Source organism: Haemaphysalis longicornis, unplaced genomic scaffold (assembly GCF_048455015.1).
Source record: "Haemaphysalis longicornis isolate Haplotype H1 unplaced genomic scaffold, Haemaphysalis longicornis Haplotype H1 scaffold_41, whole genome shotgun sequence".
Lineage (NCBI taxonomy): Eukaryota > Metazoa > Arthropoda > Arachnida > Ixodida > Ixodidae > Haemaphysalis > Haemaphysalis longicornis.
Window position 1 is genome coordinate 2,725,601 of NW_027526365.1, and position 14,677 is coordinate 2,740,277.

The 14,677-nt window shown below is 45.6% G+C and overlaps 1 protein-coding gene across 1 annotated transcript in view; it reads right to left on the bottom strand.

Annotated features, from left to right (window-relative positions):
- LOC144137586 (NADPH oxidase 4-like) overlaps nucleotides 1–14,677 on the bottom strand; it is a 90,743-nt gene that overhangs the window by 16,551 nt on the left and 59,515 nt on the right. The window contains exons 12-14 of the mRNA XM_077669508.1: nucleotides 9,559–9,619; nucleotides 3,088–3,154; nucleotides 1,478–1,597 (exon numbers count right to left, since the gene is read on the bottom strand). Of these exons, the coding sequence (XP_077525634.1) occupies nucleotides 1,478–1,597; nucleotides 3,088–3,154; nucleotides 9,559–9,619 (248 nt within the window). The remainder of the gene's footprint in view (nucleotides 1–1,477; nucleotides 1,598–3,087; nucleotides 3,155–9,558; nucleotides 9,620–14,677) is intronic.

Genomic DNA, 14,677 nt, shown 5'->3' on the forward strand with positions numbered 1-14,677 from the left:
CCGCTATTTATTTGGCCTTTCCTTCCCCCAATCCCACACCTCCGTAGAGAAGCATGTAGGCAACTGTAAATGCCGGCAAACCTCTCTGCTTTTTCAACAAAGAGCCTTCACTCTTAACAGTTTCTTACATAATCCACCTGCAGTCACACTTCAGCAAGAAAATTTAAATATTTTTTCGGACCCAAGTTGATTTTTATCGTAGTGTTTCTGCCTACAACTTGTAAATACTTTCCGTATATTATTAGCCTGATCGCCATAGATAAATAAATATATTTCAATGAAGAAAAACATTTTGTTGCCGTAATGTTTTTTGTATTGGCCGAGCCAGGCCGTTGACTATGTCGAGCCGGGCCGGGCCTACTGTGATAAGCAGTGGGCCCGGACAGGGCCCGGGCCCAAATTTCTCGTTCTTGCATAGCTCCAGTAGTACAAACTAATGAAAGCTGACATGAAATGTTATGTTATGCACTCCGACGAGTAGGATCGGAGTAACTTGATTAGTGTCGAGACTCATGCGCATGGTGGGACAAATTTAGTTCACGAAGGTAAAGTATTGGTAAAATAGAAAAAAACATAATGATTACAATCATTGAATAAAAACAAACATGAGTGAATATTTGGTGTGACCCACATAAGTAGTTGTTGCCGAACAAAGGTAAAAGCAAAATACGAGCTGTGCAATCGTAAAACACGACGAAAAAATCTTGCAGCAGAAATATGCAGTGTATTTCTATCATACTCATGTTAAGGAGGGTAATTCTGAAATTCTATGGAGACGTGATATCACCTTGCAAAAATCCTGAATAGTAGATGAACCACCAACGTTCGCTCATTACAAAGCAGGAAAGTATATTTAATGTCTTTCGCCCGGTGTTGTTGTACTGTAGCAAAACCTACCGTCACCAGAGACCGATTCCTTTCATGCATCTTGTCTACACTGCCTCACTGGCAGTATAAATTACGTAAGAATACCGGCATGTGGTGAGCGCCGTACGTTATATAGACTCAATTTCAAGGCATTGCTGTCCCGCTAGTGCTCCTTAGACCAGATGCACTACACAAATAGTGCCTGATAATGGATACGACCCCACAATAAACGATCACTCCTAGAGGCAGCACAGTCCAATCAATCATCGAACCAATTGCTTCTGTGGTGAACCATTAGGCATGACAGGCAAACAAAAGTGCATATTAGGGCCTTACTAAATGTCTTTTGTCATAAACGAATACTTTCTCATATCACACTACAACACCCACCTATGGAGTGATTGAATGTACGAATAGTGATAATTTAGGACCATTGTATGGTACTTTAAATGAGTAAACTTGAATTCATGGACACGACAAAAGCCAGCAAAATATATCTGCAGGAAGCCATCCACTGCAACATTACAAAACTCTAAAGCGTTGCACATGAAGAGGTGTCCTCACAAAAAAATAAAACATCAAAATTTGGGAGAGAACTGGGTGTACTCACATTATGTAGTTGAAGAATGACACGAAGGGGGTGATGCCGATCCCACCGGCGATGCAAATGGTGATAGCGTGAGAACCTATTCTCTCCGACCTACTGCAGAATGGGCCATCGACATAAAGCCTGTTTGAATAAAAATAACAAGGTTGACCGCTTTTTCTCTTGAAAAAGCCATGACTTTTTAAAACCATGAGTTTTAGCAGTTGCGTACACACCCTAAAGAAAGTTGAACAAGGTTGTGATAATAAAACTCATTATTAATATCGTGCTATTCTCCTCTAATTAAAAAAATACAAATTATGCACTCCAGGTACTTTTTTATACTCAGTGTAACGTAAGCATACCGTTCACCGTCGGTCGAAACCCATTAACTGCGCCCCTGACATTGAGAAGAGGATCTGTTAGGTTTGAGCACGACATTTTCACTTTTTAAGTAAGGAGCAATCAGAAACGTAGCGTGAAGCGGATTTTCTTATACGTTTACAATTGGTAGGTTTGGGCGACCAGAAAAGCATGACGTATGCTGTGCGCACCATTTCTGCCTGTCGAGATAATTAGAATTACTTATAAAAACCCTATACGTAATCCTGTTCTTGGCGAGTTCCACACATTACACCGCTTTTATGGGCAATAAATCTATTGATTTTATTTTTTTTTAAAGCAAGCACGCTTGGCAGTAGAAAGCAGCATGCTTCCGATGTTTCTTGAATTCTATCTTTAATGTGAATGAAAGGTGGCTGACACTGGTAGGTGCCTTATTTGTTCCGAAAGCGTTAAATTCTCTATTAATCGGCAAGGCGGAGTCCGGCACCAGAGCGACATAAAAGTTCTTCAAACAATGGCCGACTGCGCAGGCAATATAAAAATGAACAAAAGCAAACAAGTTCAGGATTCAAACCCTGGTTCTACTGATTCCGAGTTCAACACGCATCTCCTGCACTATCGCCGAACCCTAGCTCTAACAAACAAGAGGGGGACCAAGTGAATTCGTTGTGTATTTCAACTTGAAGCGTTCGCTAGAGACATATATCGCGGCCTACAGGGGAAACTTGAACGTGCTAATTACAAGAGTAGATCATCGCGTTTACGGTAACAGCTAATAGGAAGGGCTTGCAAAGGCAAAGAAGGGCACAAAGGAACAATGGAGCAATTCGCGTCTGTGGTAGGCGACAATACCGGGAAACAAAGGGAAACAAAGAGAGGGTAACCAAGTGAAACCACGACTTAGCCAAGCTAAGCCAAACTTTCGTTTTGCATATTGAAGCTCCGCTAAGCCGCAGCCATTTTTTTATTGTCCCATATGGGGATAACCTGAAACGGCATCAAGCTTGTTCTGCAGTTATAATCGAAATGCATGTACTACAAACTTGTACGCATACAACACTGAATTGTATTGTAAAATTGGTTTTAAAATTGTTGTACGGAAATTTTATTCTTAATGCAGCGTTACGCTCGTGACGGACAGCGAAAGTGCCTAACGGCTCGAGAAACCTACAGGCGATTTCTTCAGAGGCCTTCTTCAGCTGCATTTGTCAGATTCATAACCTTCTCTGTTCTGTATGTAGTGACTCACAAACAAATAAGCGCCTTGTTTTAAGAAAAGTGGTACTTACTTGGGATAAAGACCCTTCTGCCTTTTATTCGATGCTTTCGGTGATACAAGCTTGGTTCGCAGTACACCTGAAAATAATAAAGCACGACAGTTACTTTGAAGCAACGGAAACCTGATATTTTGAAAGTACTAATTTGTAGTAATGCGAAAAGCACAACAAATAATCGACATTTATTGTATGTGAGCAACTTCGAGCCATTTCAATTCGTCAATTTCACCTGTAATTTTTTGCAGCTTTTGTGTCAGCCTCCCTACGGATATCAACGTAAATAGACTGCCAGATATCTAATTCACAGATATTCAGAAACGCATGGTATAGAAAATGTGTCAATTTTTTTGTTTTGAACCATTCGCCTACCTAAGTAGTCTCTTATTCCTACGTTTCTCTGAATACGTATAGAGCTTAATACAAAACATGCTTTAAGTTACTTCCCTAGAGTAAATCGTAGTGCTTCGAAGTCTATTTAATGAACACGGTAACCATAAAACATTATCACACGGCATAATTTGAAAAGAAATAATTCTTAGAACCATTTTGTACAGCTACTACATGGTACAGCAGCGGAAAAATGGAGTGGAAGGCCGATGGAAATTCAGTCAACAAAGTGGACAACAAAATCTTGACCTAAATCAATATCGTCGGTGATTGTCCTGCTTGCGCTTTATCATACCGATAAGTCACCTTCACGGATTCAAGTTTTCTGTTTACAAAAGAGTGCGTCTGTATTCCTTTGTACAGTCTGTAGAAATCGTGTTGTTGTCATTTCTCATTTTCATTTTTTATTAAGTGTTCTGATACCTTCGCAAGGGCCATAGATGTGACAAGGGGTGGTGTCCAGGATTTTCACATGTAAAGCGACGAATATATACGATTCTGGCAACGATATGATATTCAGTGTTCACTTCAGAGAATTATCTGCGCAGTATTGAGAAATTAAAAGAACAGACTGTTCGAAGGGTATGTGAAAGTAAGAGAGTCGTCTATGATAGAATTACAAAGGGAACGCAGAATGAGCCCGAGGAATTTACGCTATCCTTAGTTCCAACAGTGTAATTCGTGCATCTGAAAGCATTACATCCTGTATGTACGCATGACTGAACATGCACTTGCATACTTAATACTGTCACAAGAAAGACAGATCGTCTTGGTTTTACTGGACTGAAGACTAGGTGTAATCATTATAGAGCACACAGGGCAGCGAACAAGAAGGTAAAACATCTTCTTTTAACATGGTTTCTGGATCTGCGTAGTGGTTATGGCAGTTTCACCATGGGAGGCGCATAGCCTTACGGGGATAATTACCGGTTATTATTATTACCATTATCACCAGCCTCTCTACACCTACTATTTATAGTGTGGCAATATTTCATGACTCTTTATTAATTTCTAAATCTAGTGTGTCCGAAATTTTTCACCTGTATTTGTTTATTTGGAAATGTGTGCACAGCGCCTTGATTGATTGATTATGAAGTTTAACGCGCCGACGCTGCACAGGCGATGAGGCGTGTTGTATTGCAGAACTCCGGATTAACTTTGATCACGTGGGGATCTTTAACGTGCGCCAAAATCTCGAACACATGGGAGTTTTTGCATTACGTCTCCATCAGAAAAGAGGCCGCCGCGGCCGCGAATCGAAGCAGCGTCCTTGGGATCAGCAGCCCAACGCCTTAGCCACTGAGCCACCGCGGCGGGGGCGCACAAAAACTTAAGTGTTTTCAATGTGTACTGGATTCTTCATTGTGACTGCTTGATTTTGACTTACCTTGAACACTTATTGCAATTAAAAAGTGATTATAACTAATAAACTACTGGTATTTTATGGAGATCTGGAGTTATTCATAAATTTCGAAAAATAACGAAGGCTTGTGGGCCCCCTTGTCCCCATGCCTTGATTTCACATATGGTTAGGCGTCGCCGGTCATGAGGGCGGCCATCTTAGTCAGCGGCTTGGTCACGTGCGTGCTAGCTTCCGCTCTGGCCGCAAGTGGTCGCACGGTGCTTCTTCGCTCACCCACAATACCACGTGACTTGTGACCGAGGACTCCAGAGGACCGACCATCATTGGTCTTCCACCGGTACCACACGATCTTTCCCGGAGGAATCTTCTTTCAACCGAGCCATTATCTGACGCGCTGGCCCTGCTCGCCTGGAGTCATCTCGGAGATTCGCCGGCGCTGGTTTGCTAAGGAGTGCCTACTCCCGCGGCTACGATGACAGATATTCGAGTTCACTCCAGGATTTTAAGACCCAACACGTATGATCACCAGATCATGAGTACCACGCGGGGAATCAAGCGGCTCATGCCGCCGGCCGCGCCCTCTCACTCCGGGCCTCCCCAGCGGACCCTCACCCACCTCCAGACGACCTCTCCCCAGTACCCAATACCTATGCAGTAATGCCACACTAGCGACTAGCACCCCGCTTCTATGCGCCCCGAAACCTAACCTACGCAAGGAACAGGAAGTAACCTGGCGTCGCCTACAAACCAAGACTTTTCCCCGCGCTATTAAAGGGACCCTGCAACACTCTTCGTGCAGTGCAAGTAAACCTGCGCGACGTTTAGATTAGACTTCCAGGAACACCCGTGCCAAATATTATACGTGCACGTGAAGCGGTAAGGGCGGTAAGGGCGCAAATCGCCGTGAAAGACGCGGAAAAACCAACCGCTCTCTCTTCAATTCTCCTCATTATGCACCCCTGGCATGGCCTCTGCGACGTCAATCGGGCCATGGCTGTCCTGGCTGTCCTATTGGCTGTCGCTGGTCAACTTCGCGGCTAAATTCTGGCATTTCCTGTGACGATCAGCCGTTGTCGGCGCTGTGTATGAACCTCTTCTATGTCTGAACCTGTCCGCATGTTTTTGGTGTTTCTTTTGTTTTGAGAGAGAGAGAGAGAGAGAGAGAGAGAGAGAGAGAGAGAGAGAGAGAGAGAGAGAGAGAGAGAGAGAGAGAGAATCCACTTTATTGGAACTCTGGTTTTAGGGTGGGGGAGTGGCGGTGGCCCATAGGGCCGCCGCGACGTCGAGGGCACGACCGGTGACCAGTTCTTGGAGGTCGCGGTCCGAGCACCCCAGAGCCTGTTCCCAGAGGGTGGGCGAATGTCCGCGCGATCCTTTCCCACCTCTACCCTTTTGTTTTGAGTGCGCGCGGAGTTTGAGTGACGAACTAAATATTCCACTTTCAACGAGCCCAATCGACAACAAACGTTTATTGCTCCAAAAATGCCCTACCAACCTGAGCGCTTGCTTGCGATCAGGTGCCTGCTTTTTTGTGGCACCAGACCGGAAATAGACCCGTCCACGTAGCGGGTAAAAGGACGAAACTCCCCGACATGTGGCATATCGCAGGCCGCCGAACAGAACGCCGCGCGCCTTGCCCCTCTCCGGGAGAGAGCGCGCAGCTTTCGTCGCGTTGTCCGCGGTTGAGTTGAGAGGGAACATTTATGCGCGATTTTTCATCGCACGTATTTTCGGTGATAGTGAACGGATTTTCATAATTCTTGCGGGAGGAGATTGCTGGGACAATAGACTTTACCCCAAAATACATTCCGAGTTGTAGATGGTAAGTGTTGCAGGGTCCCTTTAACGTGATAAACTCTATCCCACCCAACATCCTCTAGACTGCCGTTGCTGTCCTAGCCCCTGTTTATTGTCTGGGAATTCAGCACCCCACCACCCATCCCCTCTTCCCACCCAACCCCAGAACAATAGAAAAGCCAGCTGACCAGCCCAAGCCTTGAAGACCAGAACAGCCTGATCCCTAGGGCGCGTCTGGCAGCTAGAGGACACGAATTCCTGAACTAAGGAGTCCTCGAGCCGGCGAGAAGGCATAACACCTTCCGCTCTCTACAAAAAAAGTTGCAATCGTCATCACCTCTGATGTCGGCGGGGAAATTCTGTCGACGTTGGTCGTCGAAACAGGAGTCCTTACTTTCAAGGTCCCGATGACGATATCCCAGTTGGTTCCGCGGGACTGTCTACGTTTGTTGTCAAGGAGCGATCCTACCAGAGACCATGATGACAATTATGTGAATCTCGGTTCCTTCGGCTTGTGTGACCGAACGGAGCCATGGTCTCCCCTTGAGCGACAGTTGCGTTGTGTGGTATGCCCAATGTATTTACTAGCAATAAAGCCTTACTTTTCTTGCGGAAGCAGGAGTCTACCTTGCGTGCGTCTTGGGATTCCACTGGGGCTAGTAGTATAAGACTGGCAGTGCTTACTCGAGCAAAGCTACTCGGGGTCCCCTGTTATCCCGATCAATTCTTCACAGGCTATCGTAAAAACTTTTGAGCTGGACTTGACACTGTGCGATGAGGAGGAGGAGGAGAAAACTTTATTGGACAGATCCATCGAGCTTGTAAGTGGGCGGGGTCCTCAGTCCAGGACTCCGTTGGTGTGGCCTGCCGTCTTCGCCGTTTCAGCAAGCCAGAGCTGCTTACTTGGGTCCGAGCTGGCAAGTTCACTCTCCCACTGCTCGTATGTAGGACTGGGAATTGGTGCAAGGTCTGGGTTTGTGCGATGAAACATATCTGCTCTTTGTAATTTAGTATACTCGAACCATGTCTTATGTTTTGTTTACTTATTTGTCTTCTCGCCAGCATCTGACTGCGCCCGCCTATCTTACCTGTTTTCGAAGCAAATCGCCCAGCTTCCTCCTCTTTTTTTTGTACGCCGCGCAGGCTGTAAACTGCTTGGCCTGAACGGCTGAGCTGTTTAGGCCAAGCGTTACCTGTCAGTCGCCCCAAAAATCCTCGAAATTGGAAGTGAAGTGGAGAGGAGGCAGAGAGCCCAAAAACAGGTGTTGGGAGTACGCGCCTAAAGAAAAAATGTGGTTAGGGAGGTCCCGGGAATCAAACCCGGGACCTTTACTCCGTGAAATCAGCAACCTAACCACTGGTCCATCCCGAAATCCCGGGGGGTACGGGGTAAGCTGTGGCGGGGAACACAATAAACAAGAGCACCCGATTGAAGAAAAAAACGTTGCGTTGGCATGCGGTGTTGAACACCTACAAGAAAAAATGCCAGATACGAGTTTTCACACGTATTAGAGCAAAATGGGGTTATTTTAAGTTAAAAACAAATAAAGAAAACTAAAAACGAATTTAGGCGCCCAAATCGGACAAAAACACTCCCATTTTGCTTTCCCCGACCGCGCCAATACGAGAACGCACGGCAAATGCACACCTCGGTTTGAAAGGTTGGAAATAAGTACTAAAAAAAATTGGGCACATCTCCCCGGGAGGGGGACTCGAGTAAATGCGTCGCATAGGGGGTGGGTGTATTGCGTTACCGTTTAGTGTTTGGGGAGTTGGTGGTAGTGAATGCGTTGTATCAGCAGCTTCTTGACGTAGTTTGAATGAGTCAAGGATATAAGGCGCGTTCGTAGTCTCCCATTCTGTGTCGGCTTTGTGGCGCAGTGGGTAGAGCACCATGTACATTGCGTTCCGCCCGCAGGGTCGAGGGATCGAAACCAGGCGCCGGATAGTAGTTTTTTTATATAGTGTAGGGGGAGGGGTGCGGACTACGACTACGGACGTCAACGCGGGTGACATCGTGAGTTACTGAAATGCTCTGCATTTAAAAGAACGACAGAAGCGACAATTAAAGCCCCCAAATTAGGCACAACAGAAAGCAGTTAAAACATCGCCCCCGCAAAGAAATAAAAAGAGGCGGACCAACGGAAAGGACGCTTCTCGTGGTCGGAATGTAACCCGCGTCCCTCGCGTTATGAAACCGGCTTTGCATTTGCGTTAGTGTTTGTGGCGTGATCTCTCGCGTGCTGTTATCCTTGCCAGTTCACGTGCGGTCCCGGCTGAAGTGGGGAACACAGACGCCGAGTTCGCGCTAAAGACGCAGAGTTCGCGAAGCCGATTGCTGCGGGCTCTAGCGCGTGCTAACCCGGTCCGCTTTGGGAGGTGTGAAAGCCTGCGGACAAAACGACCAGGGCCTGCCAGTAATGAAGAACTTTCAGCGGCAAGTTCGGAAATAAATGTGAGCTGTAACAGCCGGGTCTCCGACGAAGTGACAGAGGCCGCCAGCTGTGTTGTTTCTCCAGCCTTGCACCACTAGTGCACGCTGCGCCAATTTTTTCACAGGGAGAGTGTTTCGCCGTGTCGTCACTAGCCTAGAAAGTTTGTCTTTGATCGCCAGTGTCCGGGATATAATGCGACGGTTCTAGAAATAGTCATACGGAAAGATAAATGCTCGCAGGGTAAACGTCGTGGTATTCGATTGGCCGACACCCGTCTGTGCACTCTACGTAGTTGACTATTCCATCGCCGCTTGTGTATTCTTTGAGTTTTTAGCAGAGCACTTGCTCGCTCCGACAAACTTTTGTTCCTTGAAGAAACCTGCGTTATCCTTGGCGACGTGAACATATTCAGTTGCTCACGGCTGATACCAGGTCAAACATTTCGAAAAGATAAAAAAAAGTTATTCATCTAGACATCGATTCCCCCAAAAGAATACTCACTGGTCCAGTCACCATCCGTAGTCATGTGAAGCGTGAATGTACTGTCGCCTCCTTTGGAGCACTGCGAAAAAGCCGAAAAAATAAAGCATACATATAATTTTATTTGAATATATGGGAAGCGATCAGTAATTACAGTTGTGAGTGGGTAAGAGAAAATTAGTTATTAGCTAAATTTTTTCCCAATTCTGTCTTCATATCGACGAAACACCTCTCTATTGCAACCTGAGAAATAAATTAACGCTTATATGAAGGCTCACTGCACAACTTTATTAAGATTCTTTGCTGTGGAAAATGAAAACTCACAATTTTTAAGTGCCCTTTCAAGGAGGTGTATTGGCGAGTTCTGAAAATACACTATAATATATATCACAACACTATAATATATACCAGAACAGTGTTATGCAGAGAGTGCATTTCTGCTAACAAAAAAATCACTACGCCAATTTTCATAGTAAGGCTCAAGAATCCTAAGTTGTTATTTTTGATACCCGGGGTTAAGAAGTACATTCCACTTTTTCCTTCCACATATACTTTTAATTTTACATAAAAAAACTTGAGAAGAAAAAAAGACCTTGCGAGTAGGGATCCAAAAAAAATCACCTACTGGATTTGTAAAACTCGATTGGGAACTGCTCCTTGGCAAAGGTTCTGGCCACTCGGAAACCGTGCGCGACACCTTAACTGCGTCATCCATTCGGTGCGCATTCCGTAAGTCATGCCACCACGTGTACAGTAACTGAAAGTGTCACCGTGCACTTTGTTAGGCTCAAGGAAACAGGGTTGCCTGAACGCACGATTTCGTGGGCTTGCCAAAAACTTCTGAGAAGGTCGGCATAGCAACGACTGCACAGGTGCGCTGTAGCGGGAAAGGGTAGGTCGGTGGTGCCCCCCGTATGTTCATAAAGTGTCACGTGGGCTGCAAACGTGGCCACCCGCTAGCCCCAGTCGTGTTCTCGGCTCCGTTGGAAGTGAACAAGTTGTGTTCCATGGCGGTAAGTCGTCATCAACCGAGAAATGAACGTTACTGTAAGGCAGCGTGTGTGGTTTCATGTGCAAAGGAATTAGTGGTGTGTAAGACAGATGTGGTGTGCAGAATTCCTCTCTCCTGTGGGTGGTCCTACGTCTAACAGACGGGCAGCTGTTCAAACGTTAGATTAAAATAGCATGTGAGGCGTTCTTTTCGAAATAAGCCAGATCGACAAACCGAAATTAAGTCAAAATTTCAGGGACAAGAAAAACTACGCAACTTACCCCTAAGAAAGAGCTGGCAAGAAAATAGATGAGATAACGCCATGAAAATGTGTACGAAGATCGTAGTTCGTACCGAAATTTAAATGAGCCAGATCCTGCTATTTCACGGATCAAAATGAGCCGAATCCATTTGCCAAATGGGAGTTTGTGTTTGCCATGACTGTTCAGACTATTTCATGGGTGTTTTCAAAAGTACTTTTCTTTTTTTTTTACCTTTCGGAGCTGGCTTATCACCAGTTCATACGGCGATTAGGCGATAGCCGAAACATCTGTCGCGAGACGCCATCGAAAAAGTGAACGGAAGAAGAAGCGAACGAACTGAAACAGACATGTGAAACAATCAGTTCATCTCGTCGGCCCCATCCCTACGGAGTAACTCGATTATGTATATATATTTTTTCAGTCCCATATTTACCTTTTTAGTACTTAACTGAATAGCCTACACCTCCAAGCACTGGCAAATCTCTCCTACCCCCTTACTGAGGGCACTTTCTTAAGGTGAAGATATGAGCAGGCTTCTTGTGAAGCGTTTTGGAAATTCGTGGAAAGGCAATGAAGAGTTTGCTTACTTTGTGAGTGCCGCCAGACGTGCCAAAGAAAGGTCCCCCATGGACGAATTTGAAAAGAGCTGTTAATTGTGCCAAGATGACTCACCTTCTTTTCACGTATCGTTCTACTGCTTTTGAAGCCTTGTTGCATATGTTTAATGCCTTTTCCGCCAAAACGCCATCTCACTCATTTTTTAACGTAAATTTTACTAAAGTTTCCCGAAGAACGCCGCATCAACTTCAGCGTTTCAATTCAATGTGAGCCTGATCAGAACTTCCATACCAATATTGCTGAAGTTTCACCAGATAACTTTTAAGTACTTGCGGCCATTACCTTCCCCTAGCGGGCATGTAAACCATATCATATAATAGCTTTGACAGGGTTGCATTTAGGTCCGGTAACAAACTTCCGAGTTTTTCTCATATTCGATTTAGGTGGATTTGGCCCATTTCGAAAAAATAAAACGCCTCATGTGTCAGCAGTTGAGAACAGAGCCTATTCACACCTAGGGGGACATTGTCGTGCCAGCTACTGTTTCCTGAAGCTCACGGAAACTGTGTTTGTAGCGGCACAAAGATAGGCCACCCGAGATATTGTGGAGGCTTTCAACATCCGTGGCATGTCCGACGCATTCGTGAATCAGCCTTCGGCAGTCCCTTCCCACAGTGAGAAATGCTGCCTAGACCCTACTTTTTCGGGGACAGTAGAAATGACCGGGGCACTCATTGACGGCTTAGGGGGAAGTGAACGCAGCCATGCTTGTTTCTTGTATGATATATCGTACCTTAAAGGAGCCATGAAGAGAAAACACAAGTTTGGTTCATTCGAAAGATTGCCCCGTTAGAACCATAACGACACCACTTATAACGCAAACTTCGCTCAAATAAGCTACATAATTAGGAAAAAAGGAAATGACCATGCGACCCACCAGCTCATTTTCCGCAACAGAACCTGTGATGTCACTTGGGAATGCTCTGCGATTGGCGGAGGCCAGCAAAAGCAAACGCATGTTTGGCAGGGCTTACAGTTTGCATAGCGAGCTAAATGCCCATGAAACATACTGCACATTCTTTTTATGAGAAAGAACGGTGGAGTAAACGGTTGAAGGTCCGAACAAACACGCAAGCGTGTGCGCCAATGCATACGAAACTAGCGCCGGCCGAGCTCGACAATTCGCCGTCGCGCAGACGAATTTTCGGGTTCGAGGCTCTTCGGGGCCAACGAACCGTTCCAGCACGCACAGCCGCGACCTTGCTTCGTATCGTAATCCCTTCACAGGAGGTTGGCCGTCATATCGCCAACCAGCAAAGGTAAAAATAGAAACGAGGGGAGTAAGGAACAGCAAGAAGCGACGAGATAGTGCCAGTCGTCACGTAAGTTTCGAATGGTGTTGGCTTGCTGCTGTCGTTACGAGCTCGTTTCCAGTTTACAACCACTGAAAACTTCAGTTTGTTCGAGTACTTTACAATGAAATTTCGTTGCTGCGTTTTGAAATGCCCATGTAGTACGGGCAAATCGTCGAGGGAGTGCGACATCGCCGCCGGTGAGGAGATCTCCTTTCATGTGCTGCCCAACGACGAACCTAGGCGAAGCAAGTGGCTACGTTTTGTGAACTTTGCAAACGGAGGAGAAAGAGAGCTAAAGGAAGTACGAGTGTGCTCGCTTCATTTCCGAGGAAGTGATTACGGCAGGGACCCTTACGTTAGCTCACTCCTGGGATATGCTGGCGCTCGTCGCCGACTTCGTCAAATCGCTCTGACCTTGGGGGAAAAAATGCCGTAAACACCGCGCATTGACGCTCGTATCTTTCTGGTCGAAGCAGAGAGCTCGCGCGAACGGCTTTCCATACACGACACCGGCCAACTGGCATAAGTAATACTGCTACTGAAATTGAACTATTATTAACCGTAATCAAAATACGGCACATACGTACCAGTCTATATTCGTCCGTCGCGACGGGGCTGACGAGGCAGCGGTGCCGACGGCTGGGCGTTCGTCTGTTGTGGCTATCGCGGAATGGTCGCTTTCCCGTCCACCGCGTATCCCACAACTCTTGCCGCTCGTGCACTTAGAAGCATTGAGCGTTTTAGTGATGTGAGGTTGTTAAATGCAAGCCCGAGCTCCTCGGCGAGAGTTATGTTCTCCGGATCAGGCGATTCCATGACTAGGGCTGCGGGTGCACTAGGTTTTACTAGTATTTTTAAAATGGCCGCCGTCTCGATCGACTCCCGCGTGTGGGTGCTATATGGAGTCGACATACTAAGTATCTGTTTCATTGACCGGCTCTATGACGCCATTGTACACGTCACGGAATGTTCAATTTTAGCGGGAGATTTAAAATTTTCGCTTAAATTGCCTTATTTCTCAGTGAATAAAGCATCATTTGCTTCCGGGAAAGCGCTTGGGGTACTATGAAACACCTAATCTTTCGAATAAAACAAACTTTTGTTTTCTCTTCATGGCTCCTCTAAGAATGTTACCAGGAAACCTCCTACGTAGCTCTAGTCTCTAACTAAAATGTAGTTGATAATCTGCGCTTGTGTCGTCTATATCTTCTCCCAAGTGTGTTTCTGGGGATTTTTTCACGATGAATGAAAGGAAAATCCGGCAACTGGTCACTGATACAAATAAAGAACGTGTTCATCAACACTAGCATCATCATCGCCATTTCTGCCACAATTGACTCTGAAGCATCTACCACAGCAGCAGCTGTGAAACGTGGTAACCCTCGAAAGCTCGCCTCAGAAGAACATGAAGACGAAGCAATGCGAGCAAACAGGCAGAGGCACACTTGAGCTAGCCCCTCCTCCAGCCAATACCAACGCAACCATTACATCGCGAACACTTCACGCTAGGCATATACCCACTCGTAAGAAATACGTCGTCCCAACAACAAAGGACTTACTCACGACAGGGCTGCTGTGAAACACAAAGGAACACACTGATTTAAATATGATTTAATGCTTTAGCAAACCCACCGGGAAGCAGTCTTAAGCATCTCCATATGTTTAACTTAATTTTTATTTGCGAGGCTACTTTGTAATTCATTAGGCAATTCAGGGCCATTCAAAACTATTCATGCAATTCATTAAGTTTGAGAGACCAGTTTTGCAAACTTAATAAATTGCAATACAACATTTAATTATATAGAAAACGGCTTATTTGCCACATTTCTACCGTAACCATGCAGATTTTTTGCGTAGGTTTTATACAATGATTCACGATACGCCGATGCTATTTTACCATCAGGCCCTCGTTTACTTTGGTTTTACAAGAAAACAACCGTGTATTAGTTGTTTTATGATCATGAAGGTCACCC